The following is an 18,358-nucleotide window of genomic DNA, read 5'->3' as shown; positions in this document are numbered from 1 at the left end:
GAGAGAATTAATACAGCAGCACTTTCTAACATTACACATATAATATTCATTGTAACATTTGCGAAAAGCCCATCGTAAAATATGCATTTTTCACAGGATCGACCCCTGTGTTTGGGCTGAACCCCTGACTCTGGGATAAACCCCTGTCTTCAGGGTGAATCCCATGGGTTTGGGATGAGTTCCCCGGGTTTGGGATGAACCCCTGGGTTTGGGATAAACCCCTGTGTTCAGGGTGAATCCCATGGGTTTGGGATGAACCCCCGAATTTGGGATGAACCCCTTGGGTTTGGGTTAACCCTCCCGAGTTTGGGCTGAACCTCCCGGGTTTGGGATGAACCTCCGAATTTGAGCTGAATTCCCCGGGTTTGGGCTGAATTCCCCGGGTCTGGGACGAACCCATGTTCGGGCTGAGCCCCCGATTTTGGGCTGAATTCCCCGATTTTGGGATGAACCCCCTGTGTTCGGGCTGACCCCCCGAAATTGGGCTGAATTCCCCGATTTTGGGATGAACCCCCTGTGTTCGGGCTGAACCACCGAATTTGGGCTAAATTCCCCAAGTTTGGGCTGAACCCCCTGTGTTCGGGCTGACCCCCCTATTTTGGGCTGAGCCCCCTATTTCGGGCTGACCCCCCTGTGTTCGGGCTGAACCCCCTGATTTTGGGCTGAATTCCCTGATTTTGGGCTGAGCCCCCGATTTTGGGCTGAGCCCCCGATTTTGGGCTGAACCCCCTGTGTTCGGGCTGAGCCCCCCACTTTTGGGCTGAACTCCCTGATTTTGGGCTGAACCCCCCGATTTTGCACTGACCCCCCTGTGTTCGGGCTGACCCCCTATTTTGGGCTGAGCCCCCTATTTCGGGCTGACCCCCCTGTGTTCGGGCTGAACCCCCTGATTTTAGGCTGAACCCCCTGTGTTCGGGCTGAGCCCCCGATTTTGGGCTGAACCCCCCCTATTTCGGGCTGACCCCCCTGTGTTCGGGCTGACCCCCGATTTTGGGCTGAATTCCCCGATCTCGGGCTGACCCCCCTGTGTTCGGGCTGACCCCCTATTTCGGGCTGACCCCCTATTTCGGGCTGACCCCCCTGTGTTCGGGCTGACCCCCGATTTCGGGCTGAATTCCCCGATTTCGGGCTGACCCCCGCTGTCGCCGAGCCCCGCTGCCGCTCCCGGCCCCGCCCGTTCCGCCGGCCCGGCCAATGGGCGCGGGGCGGGCGCGGCTGTCATGGCCGCCCCCGCGCCGCGGCCCTGAGCGCCCGAGCCCGCCGGAGCCGCCGAGGCCGCGCCGCTGCCGCCGCCGCCATGGGCACCGTGCACGCCCGGGTGAGCCCCGGGGCCCTGCGGATCGCCGCCCCCGCGGCTGGGGCCGCCCAAAGGCCGCGGCGCTCCCCGCCGCGCCCTCCGGGCCGGGGCGGCGCTCGGGGCCGTGCCCGCCTCAGCCGCCCCGAGCCCGCCGCTTGTGCCGCTTGGGGCCCGGCGGGGCGCAGGGGTCGCGGCCCCTGCTCGGAGGCGCCTTCCCTTCGTTCCCAGCTCCTTTTTTGGGGTTTGTGGGATCCTTGGTAGTGGCGGCTTGGAGGTGACCTTTATGGTCGTGCGGTCACCGCTGCCAAGGGCAGGGACATTTTTCGCCGTCTCGGGTTGCTCCAAGCCCCGTCCAGCCCGGCCTTGGATGCTTCCAGGGATGGGGCAGCCACAGCTGGTCTGGGCAACCTGTGCAGGGCCTCAGCACCCTCATGTGAAAAATGCATATTTTATGATGGGCTTTTCGCAAATGTTACAATGAATGTTATAGGTGCAATGTCAGTTATGCTGTATTAATTGTCTTACGTAGTGTGTTAATTGTAGTTTTAGGTTCTAGCATAATGTTAAAATAGAGACTAGTTTTGTGGGGAAGGTTTTTTGTTAGGAATGAGATACTCGCTTAGAGGAACACCTAAATCTTCCAAAGCAGAGGAATTTATTGTTTCTTAACAGAAGAAGCTAATTTCTTCAAGCCTTGCTCAGGCTCAAAGATCCCATAGGGATCAAAGGAAACAGCTGACACACAACAGAGTTTCTTGTTTTAAATAGAATGTATGCATAACCATAAAGGATGTATGAGTATGCAACAAGTGTATTGGTTTAAAGGTGATTCCTTTGTTCACAAGGCATGCTTTTTGTGACTTAGTGTCCAAGAGCATCCGGACGTCCGTAATTCTTTGCTTTTTATTGTCTTGTAATTGTCCTAACTCTAAACTTTATTACTCTAATTGTATTATTATTTTTATAACCATTTTATTATTTTTAAGATTTTAAAAACCAAGCAATTGGCGTTTTTCACAATCCCTCACAAAGGAGAAAAAAATCTTACTAAGTACAAAATTTCTTCCTGTAGAATACCTCTAGAATACCTTTTTCAGGTCGTTCCCAAGGCTTTCCCCCAGCTGACCTCCCCCAGGCAGGTGGGCTGGTAAGAACGAGGCTGGGGAAATAAAAATTACTCAAACTGAACAAAACCCAAAACCAAGCAGGTGAAAAAAGACAGCGCAAAGAGAAGCGCCTCTGGTGAGAATTGGAGGCTGGAGCCTCGCATTGTTTGGAGAGGGCTGAGGGGCCTCACATGCCTGAAATCATCCTGAGGAGATGCACAAATCTCCAAATCCATCTACCAGTGCTTAAAGAAGAAACATAGAGGTCTAATTGTTCAGTTTTAAGGCTGAAGAACAGCTGCAGGGAGCTGCCTTTGGTTAAGGTTCTAGAGTATATGAATACCATGATTAATGCAATTTCTGTTTCAAGATTTTTTTCTTGTAGTCTCTGTTTTGTGTCCCTCTCTGTGGTGTGAACTGCTAGACAATATTGTGTGGATACACAGTGTTTCACACTTGTCTGAAATTTGTGGCAGTGGTAGAAGCTTTTGTCTTCCTTTAACTGGAGTTTGATATGCAACAACAATTTGCTCTTCAGGAAAGCAGCTATTCTGATAAGTCTTCTTTCAGGTGTAGTAAATAAAGCCATGCAGTGTTTCATTAATGTGTTTGGCTCTGATGGTCAGAACCTGAGGTTCTCAAGCCATATTTGAAAGTCTACCCCTAAAAGAAATACTGAAATATAAAGGCAGGCAAATACATGCAAAGCAAACTAACATTCTGAGAACACCCTCTTTTAAAATTGTTTGACATTCATAGTCTTCTGCCTCCTAAAACCCAAACTAGAGAAGTGACAGCCTGAGTTTTTAGTTTTTGTTTTTTTTTTTTTTTTAAGAAGGTGGAATTCATCTTTTTGCATAAAAAGCTTGTCTTAAAAGTTAAGGCTATTTTTTTGAAAGAATGCAGAGTATTTTTCAGAAATCATTCAATGTGGAAGCTGTTTAGCTCTTGTGATAAATTTCAGCAAGCAGGTAGGTGTCAAGTGTTCAGGTAATTAATTTTGCTTTTGCTTTTTTCATTTTGTCTTTTGCTTTTTTCCCTTAGGATTTGATGTTGAGAACCATGGGTTTTTCTCATTTACAAAAGGTAACAATCACAAATCCATGTACCCTACTAAATGCAGTTTTCTTTTATGCTTTCAGAGTTTGGAGCCTCTTCCAATGGCTGGGCCAGACTTTGGTGCCTTGGGAGAGGAAGCTGAACTGGTTGAAGTTGAACCTGAGAGCAAGCAGGAAATTCTTGAAAACAAAGATGTAAGTGCCTGTGCAACATCTTGAATTTTGTGGGGAGAAATAAATACCTTGGCAGTTTGTTTCAGCAATTGGGCAGTAATAGGAGGTTGCTGTTATTTTTCTGTTGTATTATACATGAATGCACAGAGTCACACAGATATTTATGATAGAGGTACCATAATCTGCATAGTCTCTTTTACAAACTCTGGTGTAGAATCATGGAATTGTTTAGGTTGGAAAAGACCTCTAAGATCACAGAATCTTGACTGTTAACCCAGCACTGTCAAGTCCAGCACTAAACAAAGTGCCACATCCATGTGGTTTTTAATCCCCCCAGGGGTGGTGAATGCCCTGGGCAGTCTGTTCCAATCCTTGATAACTGTTTGAAGCAGGATTTTTTTGACCTTTACCCCTAAAATTATAATTCACTGAAAATATTGGAAAAATAAGGGAAATGCAGTTGCTGTACTTCATTTGTACTGGAGTGGAAGGTGCTGTAAGTTTTACAATGAAATTGTCTCAGGTGATTATGTATCAAAATGTAAGTATAAAACCTCATAATGGGAGTGATTTTCAGTTGCATTTCAAACTGCACTGCTTCTGTGGTAGGGATGATTTTAATAAAGTTTAAATATTTGTGGCTTGTACACTTGTTTGATTTTCTTCTTTTAATTCTTCGCTTATGTATAGATGATGAAAGAAGTAGCAGCTAACTATGACTAACTGCATAATTCTCTTATGTACGTAATGATTTTGTGATTTCTGCAGTTGCTTCTTTGTCCATACAACGTTTTTAATTAAAACCCCAGCAGCTGCAGTCTGTCAGTGTTTCTTATGCTACAACCAGTGTTAGCTTTGGTGTTAGAGATCTCTTTTCTTTCATTTTCGTGTTATGGGAACTACATCCCAGAATCTTAGAAAGCAGTAATTTCTGATGGTGTAGGTTAGCAGGAATTAGCCCTAGGAATCATCAGGGTTTCTCACAATAATTTTTGTGCATTGGTGACCCTGATCCTTGTTATTAGATGCAAATCCAGTACTTGTGTGTAAAACATTTGGTGTGTTTAGGTGGTGGTTCAGCATGTGCACTTTGATGGACTTGGAAGGACCAAAGATGACATCATCATGTATGAAATCTCTGATGTTTTCAAGGCAAAAAATCTCATTGATGTAAGTGTTGCAGTGATTAACAGGCTTGCTATTAAAAAAATTAATTAATTTTTTTTCTCTTTGTTTTCCTGCTTTGGCTACTCCTTTCAGACATGGGACAACTCTGTCAAGAGCAGGGGCCCCCTAAATAAGTTGTAACTACTTGCACGTATTTGAATAACTGTTTTAACTATTAAAGTAATTAGGAAGCAAACTAATGAAAGATATGAAGGTATTGAGCCAGATGCTCTGGATTCAAATTATTTCTGCATAAGCAAGTGTTAAAGTGGTTGTGTTCTGTTTTGAAGGGGCACACATGTATGTCTTTAGATACAAAATCTGTGAATATTTTACAACTTAGCTGCATTTTAACTAATTTATCCTCATTATTTTTTGTTAACCTGAACGACTCAAAGGGACTAGATTATCTTGAAAGCCCCTTCTATCCCAAATATCCTCTGATTCTATGACTGAGCTACTTTTCTCATGCTGTAGGTGATGAGAAAATCACATGAAGCTCGTGAGAAGTTGCTTCGTCTTGGAATCTTTAGACAGGTGGATGTTCTGATTGATACCTGCCAAGGTGTGTATTCCCTCACTTATCCTCACCTTTATTTTCATATATTCATACCTATATTTCCCTGTCTTGTATAACTTTATATATATTTTAGATGAACAGGTTGGTATGCTGTGGATACAGATGTATCTACATCAGTTATCCCTTTGAAGGAAATGTATTTGCACGTGTTTGCATATATGTGTAGGTCCATGAGTGAATTTTCAGCACTTAAAATAATTACAGTAAGCTTTCCTTAATCCAGTTTCAAGGGACATGTGAGGGGAAAACTTGAAAATGTGTCCTGTACTTGTATTGCATATCACATTGACATGAAATGATTAAAGCCAGTAATCCTATGATTGAGTCAAATTTGCACTCACATCCAAACATCTTTTTCTCAAACCATTTCCCTTTGTAGCATGGATTTATATTATACCGTAACTCAGTTTTCAAATAATTCAAGTAACCTTCTGTCTGCAATTTTTAAAATATCTCTTTAGAGATAACATGCACTTCATTTATTTCTTTAGGAGATGATGCCCTTCCAAATGGTTTAGATGTGACCTTTGAGGTAACAGAATTGAGAAGGTTAACTGGGAGCTATAACACCATGGTTGGCAACAATGAAGGCAGCATGGTACGGATTATTTCAAATTATTTGTAAGGTTTTTTGATATTTCTCTTACTTTCAGTTTCAAGCCTAGCAAGGAATTTGGTGATCCAGTCTTAATCCAGTCTTACTAAGACTTTGTCAGGCCTTTGTGCCAGGCTTTCATTCAGCCAAAGCCTATTTCGTAGCTTCCAGCTCAGCATGTTAGTTTTTTAATTGTTGAAACTTCATGAATTATTTCTTTGTACTATTTAAGATGTTTCATCTACTGAAGAGATTAGTAAGGAATTTGGCATTGTGTTTCTATGAGATATACTTGAAGTATTTTTCTTCTCAGTCAAAATGCTTTATATTTGACTTAGAAATTTTTCTAGTTTTTCTCTTTTAGCCTGGTATCAATTATTCTGGGCTGTAGGTTTTCATGAATTCTACAAACTTTGGAACTTGTTTTCATATGACTCAATTAAGGATGCATCAGATTAAAGTCTTGTGTGAACAATATTTACCAATTGCCCCAGGAAGTACCAGCTGTACTGCTGCTCTGTGAATGTGCTTTTACCAGAAGTGCTGCTGTGAGCAGGTAGTGCTTTCAGGTGCTCATCCTGCACCCTTTTTGCCTTCTCACTTGCACAGGGCAACTGTGCCTGAGGCTGGTGGATAAGCCAGATCAAAGGGCTCATCCTTTTCCTCTTAGGGGTATTTTTAACCTGGATAAGATCCCTCATGACTCAGGTGATGGTGTTTTGCACAGGAGCCAGCTCCAGGGTGTTGTGGCCTGAAGGAAACCAGCAGGGAATCCTACCTGTTGCTTCCAGTGCTGCTCAGAGCTGACTGAAAGCTTCTTGTGTTCTCTTTTTGTGCTCAGCTTCCTCTTCTAATTTATTTTAATTTATCACAGAGAAGTACAATTTGTGAATGCTCTAAAAGCATGACTTGAATAGACTGATATTGGCAACCCAGATTATGTTTCCTTCAAAGCTGAATAGATTTATTTATTCTAATCCCTTAAATTCAGCTGAAGTTTAGACATCTAGTACTTCATACTAAAAGCCTTTTCTCTTTATAGCATAAAAACCATCATTACAAAGCTCAAGTTACTGGTTTGCTTCCAACAGTTGTCAGACAAATGCAGTCAGGATTTGGGAGTTTTTTAATATTCTTTTCCAATAAACCACACAACAGTAGTACAGTGATAGTGCCTGTGTCTGTGTCCATCTTTTTTGCCAGAGGGCCAAGAGCTGCCTGAAGGATGCAAGGAATTTGTATTAGAATAGGCAAAACTGCTCCAGTAGTTTCTGGAGAACTGTAGAATTGTGTTGTGCCACCATCGGGTCTGGTTGCTCAAAACAAAACTTGCTCAAAACAAAACTACAGGGAAGAGGCTCTGTCATGATAATTTCCCTTGCTTTGGTTCTGATTAACTCTCCCTGACAGGAGTTTTTCCTGAGGATCAGTGGGAGAGTCTGCAGTTGCAGAGCTGCTCCTTATTGTACCAAAGATTTGTTCTCCAGGGCTTTGAGGCAGGCTTGGAGATTTTCTTGGAAGTAACATCACTACTGATGGCTCAGTGAGAGTGCAAATGAAGTCAGCAGCTACTAAACAGCAATAAAAATCTGATGTTTTGATTGTAACTTGCACTGTTGGCTTTTGCTGCCAGTGCAGAGAGAAAACTGAGAAAAAACCCATATTCAGTTAGAAGTATTTTTAAATACCTTAATTTCTAATTCTCATGTTGTTTCTGAATTGTCATCAGCATATGATTAAGATGCAAGACGGCAAACGACATAAAATGTTATGATGTGGGGAGGTTTTTGTTTGTTGGTCTAGTGTTTGGGGTTTTTTTTATTTATTTTCTGTAGGTGCTTGGGCTCAAGTTCCCAAATCTCCTTGGACGTGCAGAAAAGGTGACCTTCCAGTTCTCCTATGGAACAAAGGAAACTTCATATGGCCTGTCCTTCTTCAAGCCACGGCCTGGAAACTTTGAAAGAAAGTAGGGGATGCATTTTTCACTACTTCTTTTTTTAGTGAAGGAATATAAAACAATTAATAAGATCTTTCACTGAGTAAGAATTACATTTTTTCTTTCCTGAGGGTCTGGTAATGATGTAGCAGAGCTGGTTTCTTAAATTTTTGTAGTTATTCAGAGTTTCCCTGTTTCCCTTTCAAACCTGCCAGTAATGTTGTGTTTCAGTTTTGCAGTTAATGTGTACAAAGTAACTGGACAGTTCCCGTGGAGCTCTCTTCGAGAAACAGACAGAGGAATATCAACAGAATTTAATGTGAGTGTAGCGTGAGTATAACACATGCTTCATTTACATTTCAGTTGGGCTTTTGAAAATATTTGGTTTACTTTTTGAATAATTGAAGCACTCATGCACAGGGCTGACTTGTCTTTATTTGAAAGAGGTCAGTGCTTTGAAAATGATAGAAGTCTTGCATCTTAGATTTTTTTGTTACAATTCAGTCTCATTTTGGCCGTATAAAAATGCCAATATGTTTTTCTTCAATTTTTTAAAAATTATTATTTCAGAGAGGGGGCTGACTGCCTAGTTTATTGTATCAGCCCAATCCAAGATATTTTTCATTTGGAATGGATTAATTAGTGTGCATCTCTCTTGGCTGGAGCAGAATTAGCATAACTCTGAAATGGAAAAAGGTTTCTGTGTGCTTCAAGAAGTTTGGGAAGAAAGCCATAGACTCAAATATAAAAAATACTTATTTTAATTTTGTAACAATTGTTTTCATTACTTTCTCAATTCTTTATTTTAGTTTCCCATCTGGAAGACCAATCACACACTGAAGTGGGAAGGTGTGTGGAGAGAGCTTGGCTGCCTTGCTAGAACAGCATCCTTTTCTGTTCGAGAGGAAAGTGGACACTCTCTAAAATCTTCTCTCTCTGTAAGGCTTTTGCATGATACTATTTTAAAAACACAGTGACTTTGAGTCATCAGGTATGAGAACCTAACCGAAATTTTTTTATTCTTTTCAGCATGCCATGGTAATTGATTCCCGGAACTCCTCAATCTTGCCAAAATGCGGTGCTTTGCTGAAAATTAATCAGGTAGCTTTAAATCATTTGTGCTATTATTGGGGTTTATCTGTGTGTTCAAATAAGTCTTAATTTATCTAATTGTTGTTCATGTTAACAACGTCTAAAGTTAGAAATTAAATCTAAAATTGACTAGGAGGCAATGCAGACTGGTAATTACCTTTTCTGTTTACCCAGAGTGCCTTTTAAGCCTAATAAACTTTTTTTTATGGTGGAAAATTTTCATTTGTATGTCATTAGTTAAAGAGCACAGCCTCTCCATCAGCATTATATTATTTATTAGCTGAGAGACAATATCCCTGACAGTATTTGCACCACACTTTCAGTGGGTATTAATTAGCCCTTCTTTTTTTAACACTGTCATGCAGATTGCCAGGCTGTAGTCCTGTTTGCTACTTACATAATTTCTATGTCTGAGAATTAAAAATGAAAGACTGGGTAAAAATAACTCTCCAAGACATATGCCTGTATCATTTTGGTAGAGAAAATGTTTTTCCCTCTTGTTACAGTTAGAGCCTTTCTAAAAGTTGGCTTTTCTGCCTTATAGGTAATACTTCAGAAGCATTAATTTCTCTAATGCTTTAGAGGCAGATTTGAAATGCCACTGGAACTAAAAATAAGCAGCAGTGTACTGTTGTGAGTGAGAAAAGTGGTTGCAAGTCAGGATTTAGGTACTGTGTAATTTGTTAGATCCTGCCTCTAAGACTAAGTTAGTTCAGTCACTTCATAAGAGTGGAAAATAACAAATTGTGTCATGCCCTTCTTCACCACATGAAATCTTCTCAGATCTAGGAAAATACAGTCTTGATTTCGCATGCTGCATTTTCCAGCTCCATGCTATTTTGCCTTCATTTACAAAATGTCTTGGAAAGCAATAGTTTGGTTTAATATTTGGAAAAGGAAAAAAATGCAACTCATTATTCTGAGGCTCAGTCCAAAAACCAGCTGCCTCAGCATGCCAGTGTTTCTGTATTTCTTGTAAAAAAAACCCACTGCCTCTGCTGATGCAGACATGCTGAACTTCTAGAGGAAAGAAACATATAACACCTGTTGCAACTTCCATAAATTTTTGTCTTTGCAGGAGTTGGCTGGCTATGTAGGTGGAGATGTGAGCTTTCTGAAAGAGGATTTTGAATTTCAGTTGAATAAGCAACTTCTCTGGGATTCGGTAAACTTTTTAAAGATACATTAGTAATTGACCTGAGGTTTTTATGGGGCTATTAAACCTATGTCTTACGATTATTTCCCACTATGGATTAGGAAAAAGATTCTGAAAAATTGCTGGATTAGATCACTTGATTCTGTTTTCTGGGAAATTGACTATCTGTGTTTTTAACTTTACGTTCCTGCTGTGCACGATCACTTGAAAAGTGGAAACTTTGGAGAGAACTTGTTTCACAGTTATCCATAAGAATGATTTTCCTTCCAGAAGTGATGTTGGTCATGTCTGTGCTTTGTGGTCTTCCTTAGGAGGGATTTTTCAAAAACCTTGGAAGTTTTTGAAAAGCTTAAGAGTTTTAAATCTTCACGAATATTCTTATAATTCTTATTCGTATAATCTTGGTTTAATTTCATTTTTAATTGAAATGTCGAATATATAACTATTCATCTTGGTATCAGAGCATGTAATTGTTTCTTGTGTTTAAGATTATTGGGAAAAAATGGGAAGGCTGATTTCGACAGCATTGATTTAGTATGAGGTGGAAATAGGACTTTGAATTGAAATACTGAAAATCTGAAATAAGGATTTCAACATATCCCAGGAATATTTCTAACTGAATTTAGAAATAAGTTTTTTATCACATGGCGATAGTGCAGTAAATTCTTCTCAGAGCTGAATGGGGAATTAAACAGCACCTTGCATCATGATGATTTAAAAGTCAGGGGTTACAATAATTTCTATCCTAAAGGTATTGACAGTAGATGGCATTGTCTATCAGTAATACTTCTACCTGGCACACAGGCAGCAAGCAAATGATTAAATCTACTTATTTCAGTGACTTGAATTGCAAGAATTACTTTTAATAGATAAAGAGTAATTCCGTATATTTATTTGATGTCAGTATAGTGAGTCACAGAACGTGGTTTCATGTAATTATAAGGTTAATTTATAATTGTACATTTTTGGCAGCTTCTTATTGGACTCAGTCTCCTGTGGGTTTCAAATTGCCAGGAATAATTGATGGCAGCAGTGTTGTCTTAATCCAAGACGTGAAAATTCTCAAGACAAGAGGTGCTGGATGAAGTTGAGTGCTCTGTTAAGCTGTTGTTGAAGTAGCATTTGGTTCAAATGTGCTATATTGACGTTTTCAAGGCACAGCACTGCATAAAAGAAAGAGGGCAGCAGCCATCAAGAGTTTCCTGAAAATCCTCTTGCAAATCTGGCATACAGGGTGTGATATCCACAGGATGTGAGGAGCTATAACTCTGAGAGAATGATGGGGGCTCTGCCTGAGGAATAATTGCTAGTAAACAACTTGTTTTTCTCTCCAAAGGTTGTTTCAGCATCATTCTGGGGTGGAATGCTGGTACCTATTGGAGACAGGCCATCCAGTATAGCTGACAGGCAAGCTTTTTAAATGTTTGGGGTTTTTTTACAGGCAACAGAGGTATTGTACATAGAAAACTCTGCACAAGAGAAAAACAGTAGTAGTTCTAAGGAGAATAAAATGTTTGTAGTTAGCTGTAATTGCATGTTCATACTCAAGCCATTTTCATATTGGGCTGGTAAAAATTTATAATTTGCTGTGTAGTAGCTCTGCCTACCCATATTTATGGTTGCAAAATGGTATTTAAAACCTGCAAAATTCTGTATCAGGCATAGATTTATTCATACACAAAGCCATATTGTGACTCTATTCACTCTGTAGCCAATTTTGCCTTCTAATGCTGGTGTTTAAAGATTACATTACTAAACTTGTTACAAAGGCACCTTTAAGTGAAGCATTAAATTAAATTTATCTATATTCACTAGGTTTTATCTTGGTGGACCAACAAGTGTGCGTGGATTCAGTATGTACAGCATTGGACCCCAGAGTGAAGGTCTGACACTTTTTAAATCCCCCTCCTCTGACAATACTGTAAATATTTGTGTGTCACAGAGAGTCCTTAAACTTTGTATAACCTGATAAAGATTACACTCATTCTCTACTTTAAAGAGGTGTTATGGCTTTGATATGCTGTTACAGATCAGTTCACCATGGGATAAAGCCAGGTAGTTCTTAGTTAAGCTGTGATTAATTACTAATTATATAAACTACATGTGTGTTCAAACTTGCACACTTCCAGTGTGTCATTTTAATTATTAAGCAACCTTCAAGCTGGAAAAGTTCCCAAAACATGGTTATAGCAACAGTTTGTTTGATCCAGCCTATGTTCATGTAGCTTAGGGGAAAGGTGTTTGGAGTGCCAGGAGTTTCCTCAGTTCTATTCCTTACTCTGCTGTTATCAGTGGATTCAATATCCAGTCTGTTTTGAAGTTAATAGTTCAATTGTATCAACTGCCCATTTTTATTACCAAGGGAAGTATTGCAGAGGTGATCAGGAGGTAATTCTGATGAACTGCCATGCCTCAGGCTGTTCTGATGAGGGAAGGAAGAAAAGTGCACTTCCCTTGGAAGGTTTAAAGAAATGTGGAAGTTCTAATTTTTCAAACTAATAGTGATGAGTTTGGAGCGAGTTGGAAGCAAATGGGAAGAGCTGTAAAGGGTAGAAGTGGAATATAATTATGGAATGTAAAACAACTTGTGTATGTGTTTTTGTACCTTTAACAAGTGATTCCTTTAATATGTTCCACAGTAAATGCCTTTATTCCAACATTTTGGCCAAACAGGTGATTATTTGGGAGGAGAAGCCTACTGGGCTGGAGGGGTGCATCTCTACACTCCTCTCCCTTTCCGGCCTGGCCGTGGAGGGTTTGGAGACCTTTTCCGAACACATTTCTTCCTTAATGCTGGAAATCTCTGCAATCTCAACTATGGTAAGACTCAACAGAATAAAAAACCCTCTTGTCTTCATATAAAAGCAAAGAGTTGTTCTGTGTGTGTTCACTCATATTTTGTTGCCTATCAAAAACCTGCTGCTTTTAGCTTTTATATTTGACAGATTGCCAGTAGTTTATTTAGCTCTCTCCATGATTTCCAGCACAACTTGTAGGAAAGAGAGCCAGGAGAGTAATGGTAGTGTCTATGATGTTTTTTTTAATGTCTTTGATGATATTTTAGTGGAGTTCTGGTGTTTACTGGGTGAACTAAAGAAAAAGTGGTGGCATTAGATGAGGGTGTGGTAGCTGAGAGGATTCTTTTTCCTCCCATCTCTAACTCTATTCAGGATACATTTCAGTATATTAATGTATGACTTTTCAATATGATTTCAGTCAGTTGTAGAATATAGTAATATTTGATGTCTGCTTCACTTGATGTAAGAAACGTGGCATCCATATGGGAACGAGATACTTCAATCAACTTAAAAATAGTAGCATAGCATAGGGTCCCAGAATGGTTTGGGTTGAAAGGGACCTTAAAGCTTATCTTGTTCTCCCACCTGCCATGGGCAGGGACACCTTCCACTATCCTAGGTTCCTGCAAGCCACATCCAGCCTGGCCTTGGGCAGTTCCAGGGATGGGAAAAAATTCTCTGAGCAACCTGTGCCGGGGCCTCAGCACCCTCACAGGGAAGAATTTCTGTCTCATATCCAATCTAAACCTGTTCTCTGATCAGTGTGAAGCCATGCCCCCTTGTTCTGTCATTCCAGGCTCTTGTCAGTAGTCTCTCTCCATCTTTCCTGTGGGCTTCCTTCAAGCACTGGAAAAGAGCAGTAAAAACACTGAAATCTTTAATACTCATTTCCTTCTTCTTGCTAGTAGGTGCCCTATAGTGGGACATAGAGACCAGCCAAGAATCCAGCTGGCATCACAGTATTTGTACTCTGGTTCTGCTCTCTTGCTGTGCTGCTCATGCCTTGGTGTTTGGCTGCAGGTGACGGTCCCAGGGCGCACCTGCAGAGGCTGGCAGAGTGCATCCGCTGGTCCTACGGCGCGGGGATAGTGCTGCGCCTGGGCAACATCGCCAGGCTCGAGCTCAACTACTGCTTCCCCATGGGAGTACAGGCTGGAGACAGGTCGGTGTGCTACACCAGCTTCTGCAGAGTCCCTGCACTGCTGGCTGCTGTCTCAGAGAGACTTGTGCCTTGTGGTTTTGTTTAGTCCATACCAACAGAGACGTCTCGGTGCTGTTTCCCAGCCCACTTTACTCACCTGGGTTTCACAGCTGGGTTAAGACTTTGCTTCCCAAGTGCCACAGTTCATTTACCTTGAGAGCAGCTGTTGAAATATTCCAATAGCTGTGCAGCAGCTTCATTTCTCATGGAGAAGTGATCACTCAAACAGATTGTGGGGTGTTCTTAAGCCTTCTAAACCCAAATGATTGGATAAATACCTCATTTGCTGTCTTTGGTAAATACCTAGTTTAATGGCTTTGCTTGAAAAATGAAAACAAGTTTATAGATAAAGAGAAAAAAATAACAAATTAATTTGTTAGCAACCAGTTATCCTGCATCAAGGAAATATAATATGCAATAAAAAGCTTCAGGAGGCGTGTTCTTATCTGTGAGTATTGTCCAGTCTTTCATACAGCAGCAGGATTGTTTCTGTGGGCAATGTGAATGTATAGTAGCGATTTCAAAATTATGGGCTTTATTTGGAAATGTAAATTCTCCATAGAGGTGACAGATTGTCAAAACATTTATTTTAAAAAACCTTCGTCAGTTAATTTGGGGAATTTGGAGATGGGGAGAATTGATTTTCATTTCATTTGTAATTTATATATCACTTACATTTTTTATTGTTTGTTTCTTCTCAGGATATGTGATGGTGTTCAGTTTGGAGCAGGAATAAGATTTCTATAATACAGAAATATTTTTCATCACGGAATGAAATTGTGCTTTGGAGATGAAATGAAGACTATAATATAATTCGAAATGGTCCTTTTTCCTTGGAATGCTGATACACAGCTGAGTGATTTACCTCTTGGACTCCACAAGAAATTACATTAAATAATTATGCTCTAAAGGTTCATTGTACCTCTGATTCTTATCAAAGATGGGAGAGTCTTTGTAGGAGTCTATCTTACACCTTTTAGTTATTGTTTTTTTCTTGAAGTATTAGAGTTCTGTCAGATACTGGCTCTTGGATATGGTTCATATCATTAGAGTTTTATTGGTCTGCACAGCCTTCCCTTCTCCAACCACAAGTCCTTGAAAAAGCTGTTACAAGTCAAAAATTATACCAGTTTAATGGTTCTAAATGAATCAAAATGTTCTGATTTGAGTATGTTTCACTGTTATAAATCACCTGTTTAAATGCCTAAAATCTGAATTGTGTAAAAATTCAAGTCATCTGTCTAGCATAGTAAATACTAAAATTATAATTTTGAAAGGTTCAGGGCTCTGAACTTTGAGTGTTTTAATGCTCTCAGCAAAGCTGTTGATTTATGTCTTGCAAAAGCAGCTTTTTGTAGCAGCTGCAAAAAGTGTCTCCAGACATACAAATGTATAGAATTACCTGGTTTCTCTTTGTGTCTATCTTCTGACTTGTTGAGATGCTAATTTCATCTCCAAGTCACCTCTGACTTTATCACTTGGGGTATAATCCAGTTTATAAGGGTAGACTTATTCACTACTTTGGTCCTAACATCTTTGGAGGTAGTTGCATACTGATGGTTTTTATGTGTATCAACCCTGTGTTGTCATGCTGAGAGAATGTGAACTTGGACTTTCCCTGTCTCTACATTCACTCTTTTTTGTTGTTAAGTGTTGGCAGGTTTAAAATCACAATACAAAGAAGATTCTGGGGGAGTAGAACAGAAATACGTGGCTGTTAAACTGATTTTATTTCTGCTCAGCTAAAGACAGCTTTGGACATGATGGTGCTCTGCCTGACTTTGCTGAATATGTCAGGACTGCCATGAAAGCTCATTCCCAATCAAGTCAGCACTTAAACTCCACCCTTTTTAAAAGAGAACACAGTTTTATACATTGCTTTAGCATTGGTATGTATTGCTGTTGGTGTAACACAGTAATTAATCTGGTTTAGTTGATAATTCTCCAAAATATGAAATTGGACTGTCTGGATTTGCAGAGCTCTGCTTGATTAAACATCCTTCTCCCCTTATAAAGTGGCAGCACTAGGCTTACAGATGTTCAAAATGCTGTGAATGACAGAAGTCAGCTGTTTCAAATAGCAAAATTTGATATAAAAAAACTTTTTTCAGTGTGTTTATCTAAAAGATACTGTAGCAAGTACATATTTAAGCTAGCATTTTTGATGATTCTTTTGTTGTTATGAGATAAAATATGAAACTATGTTAAGAATGTCAACAAATGTTGTTAGTTTTTTCCAGCACTATTGACATTTTGACGTATAAAAATATTTTTAATGTGAATGTTTAGATACTAAAATACTGTTAGGGTTTTCTTCTAGGAGTTCAAAGTTAGCTGCATTCTGTTGCCTTAAGAGTTCTATTTTGTGCACACTGTGTTTGCTCATGTGCCATACTTTATTGTGACACAAGACCCCAAGCTCAGCCCAAACTCGGTGTGCACACCACACACCAGCCAGGCTACAATGAAGCTTTGAGAGAACTCTGTCAGCATCAAGGGAGGAATGGAAGAAACTGCTGAAGGCTGAAGAGATCTTCTGAGCACATCTCACAGACCTCACTGTGCCACTCACCAGAGAATGGTCCAGTTGGATAAGGAGAGCAAAATCACATTCCATGAGGCTCCATGTGCATCACTTTTCCTACTGGCATTGCACTAGGCTGAAAAGTAACATTTCCTTATGGCATACCACAAGTGCACAAAAGCTATCCAGTACAGAAAGTATGTCTGAATTCCTCTGGAAGAAGCATCTGGCTTATGTAGTTGCTTCTTTGGAATAACGTATGATTAATACACTTCCATTTAAATTTTGCTGCAGAGGCCCAGATACTTAAAATGGGTAGGGTAGAAATCAGAATTCCAGTAAAAGCTGCCATAGTGTTCAGTTGGAGAGCAGCTTTGGGCAGATCTGAATCCATGTTCTTTGTGGTTGTGTTTCTGGCCAGAGTTGAAAGGATAAAAGGAGTAAGAGCTGCAGTCAGAACTGTGATTCAGAAGCTTGGTGTTTGTTTAAATGGACAGTTTTGGATATCATTTACCTGTGGAGTAGTGAAGATGCTCTTGCTTTTCAGGCATGCCACTGTTAGAGACAGCAAGGTATCAAGGAGTGTCCCCAAACAGCACACCTGGAATGTGCTTGTGGCCTCCTGATCTCATGTGAGCAGTGCTGAGGCTGTAGGTCCCACCAGGCTGGCAGAGTCCCTTCAGCTGTGGTCTCAAGTCACTGCTTGCAGCCCTTCCTGGGGGCTGAGGGAGGCCTGGGGAGGAGAGGATTGTTCTGGGACAAGGTTTGAAGGATCTCAGTGATGTGTCAGGGCACCCACGAGCCTGTGAGAAGGTGCCAGTAGCATGCCAGAAGTATGGCAAATATTTCCATCACCACTTCTAAGACTGTGGGTGGTTTCCAGCTGTTCTGCTTATATAAAAAAGTTGAAATTGCTCTTTATATTTGGAAGATCTGGTATTCTCGGGTGCTGTTAATGAATATATTTCTGGGGGGCTTAGGTGAAGATGGAAGAGGAAACTGGGAGGTTGTGAGAATGTAAGGGGCAGGTTTGCTGCCATAGTAAGGGCATATTGTATTTGAAAATATATGCTTTAAAAATAAATTCCAGTGCTGACCTCAGTCATACAGAAGTGTGCTTCAGCCTAAGTACCTTTGCTGTCACTCTGTGCCTTTTTTCACACAGATCTGGCTGCCAGTCTTTGCAGGGGTGTAGCAGCTAAAGTTTAGTACTTCCTCCCTTTGCAAAATACCTGCTGGTTTTGTCAGGCATTTGTGCAGAAACAATTGTCCCTGTTGTGCCTGTTGAGGGAAGCATCCCAAGACTTTGCCATGTGTGATCAAACACTGAAAAGTGAGGGGAGGTCAGGTTGGCTCCCTCTTCTCTGGACTGGGTGAGCACTCACATGAAAAAGTGTGAATTTTTACTGTGATGTTACGGGGAAAGAAAACACCATGAGTCCTTTGTGGGACTATAAAGGAGTTGGTCAGATATCTAAAAGATTATCCTAAACTTTGTATGAGAGAGCATAAGGAAAATAATCCCAAAATTACAGAATTTGAGTGTACACTACAGTTCTGCTATTCTTGTTTTCAAGAGAAAACAAAAAAGAAAAACAAAAGAAAACTGTGGCTGGAGTTCGCAGCCACAGCTTCAGTAGGAATCTTTTCCAGGAGAATTTCTGCACAGCTTCT

At 40.6% G+C, this 18,358-nt stretch overlaps 1 protein-coding gene across 2 annotated transcripts; it reads left to right on the top strand.

The window, feature by feature from the left end:
- The first annotated feature begins 1,202 nt into the window (after nt 1-1,202).
- SAMM50 (SAMM50 sorting and assembly machinery component) lies at nt 1,203-15,070 on the top strand. Of its 2 annotated transcripts, XM_021535506.4 has the most exons (15): nt 1,203-1,318; nt 3,546-3,656; nt 4,704-4,805; nt 5,280-5,367; nt 5,874-5,980; nt 7,813-7,943; nt 8,145-8,232; nt 8,723-8,851; nt 8,943-9,014; nt 10,084-10,170; nt 11,498-11,568; nt 11,977-12,044; nt 12,835-12,981; nt 13,980-14,121; nt 14,862-15,070. In XM_021535506.4, the coding sequence occupies exons 1-15, from the start codon at nt 1,298-1,300 to the stop codon at nt 14,905-14,907; spliced, it is 1,410 nt and encodes a 469-aa protein (XP_021391181.1). In that variant the 5' UTR covers nt 1,203-1,297; the 3' UTR covers nt 14,908-15,070. The 2 variants fall into 2 exon arrangements, with proteins under 2 accessions (XP_021391181.1, XP_085425024.1); XM_085568898.1 differs by lacking the exon at nt 1,203-1,318 and having other exon boundaries at nt 1,502-3,656.
- The last annotated feature ends 3,288 nt before the right edge of the window (nt 15,071-18,358 follow it).

This window comes from Lonchura striata, chromosome 1A, assembly GCF_050655825.1.
Source record: "Lonchura striata isolate lonStrDom1 chromosome 1A, ASM5065582v1, whole genome shotgun sequence".
Taxonomy (NCBI): Eukaryota; Metazoa; Chordata; class Aves; order Passeriformes; family Estrildidae; genus Lonchura; species Lonchura striata.
Note: the sequence above shows the minus strand (reverse complement) of the source record. Positions and strands in the feature narration are given on the sequence as shown.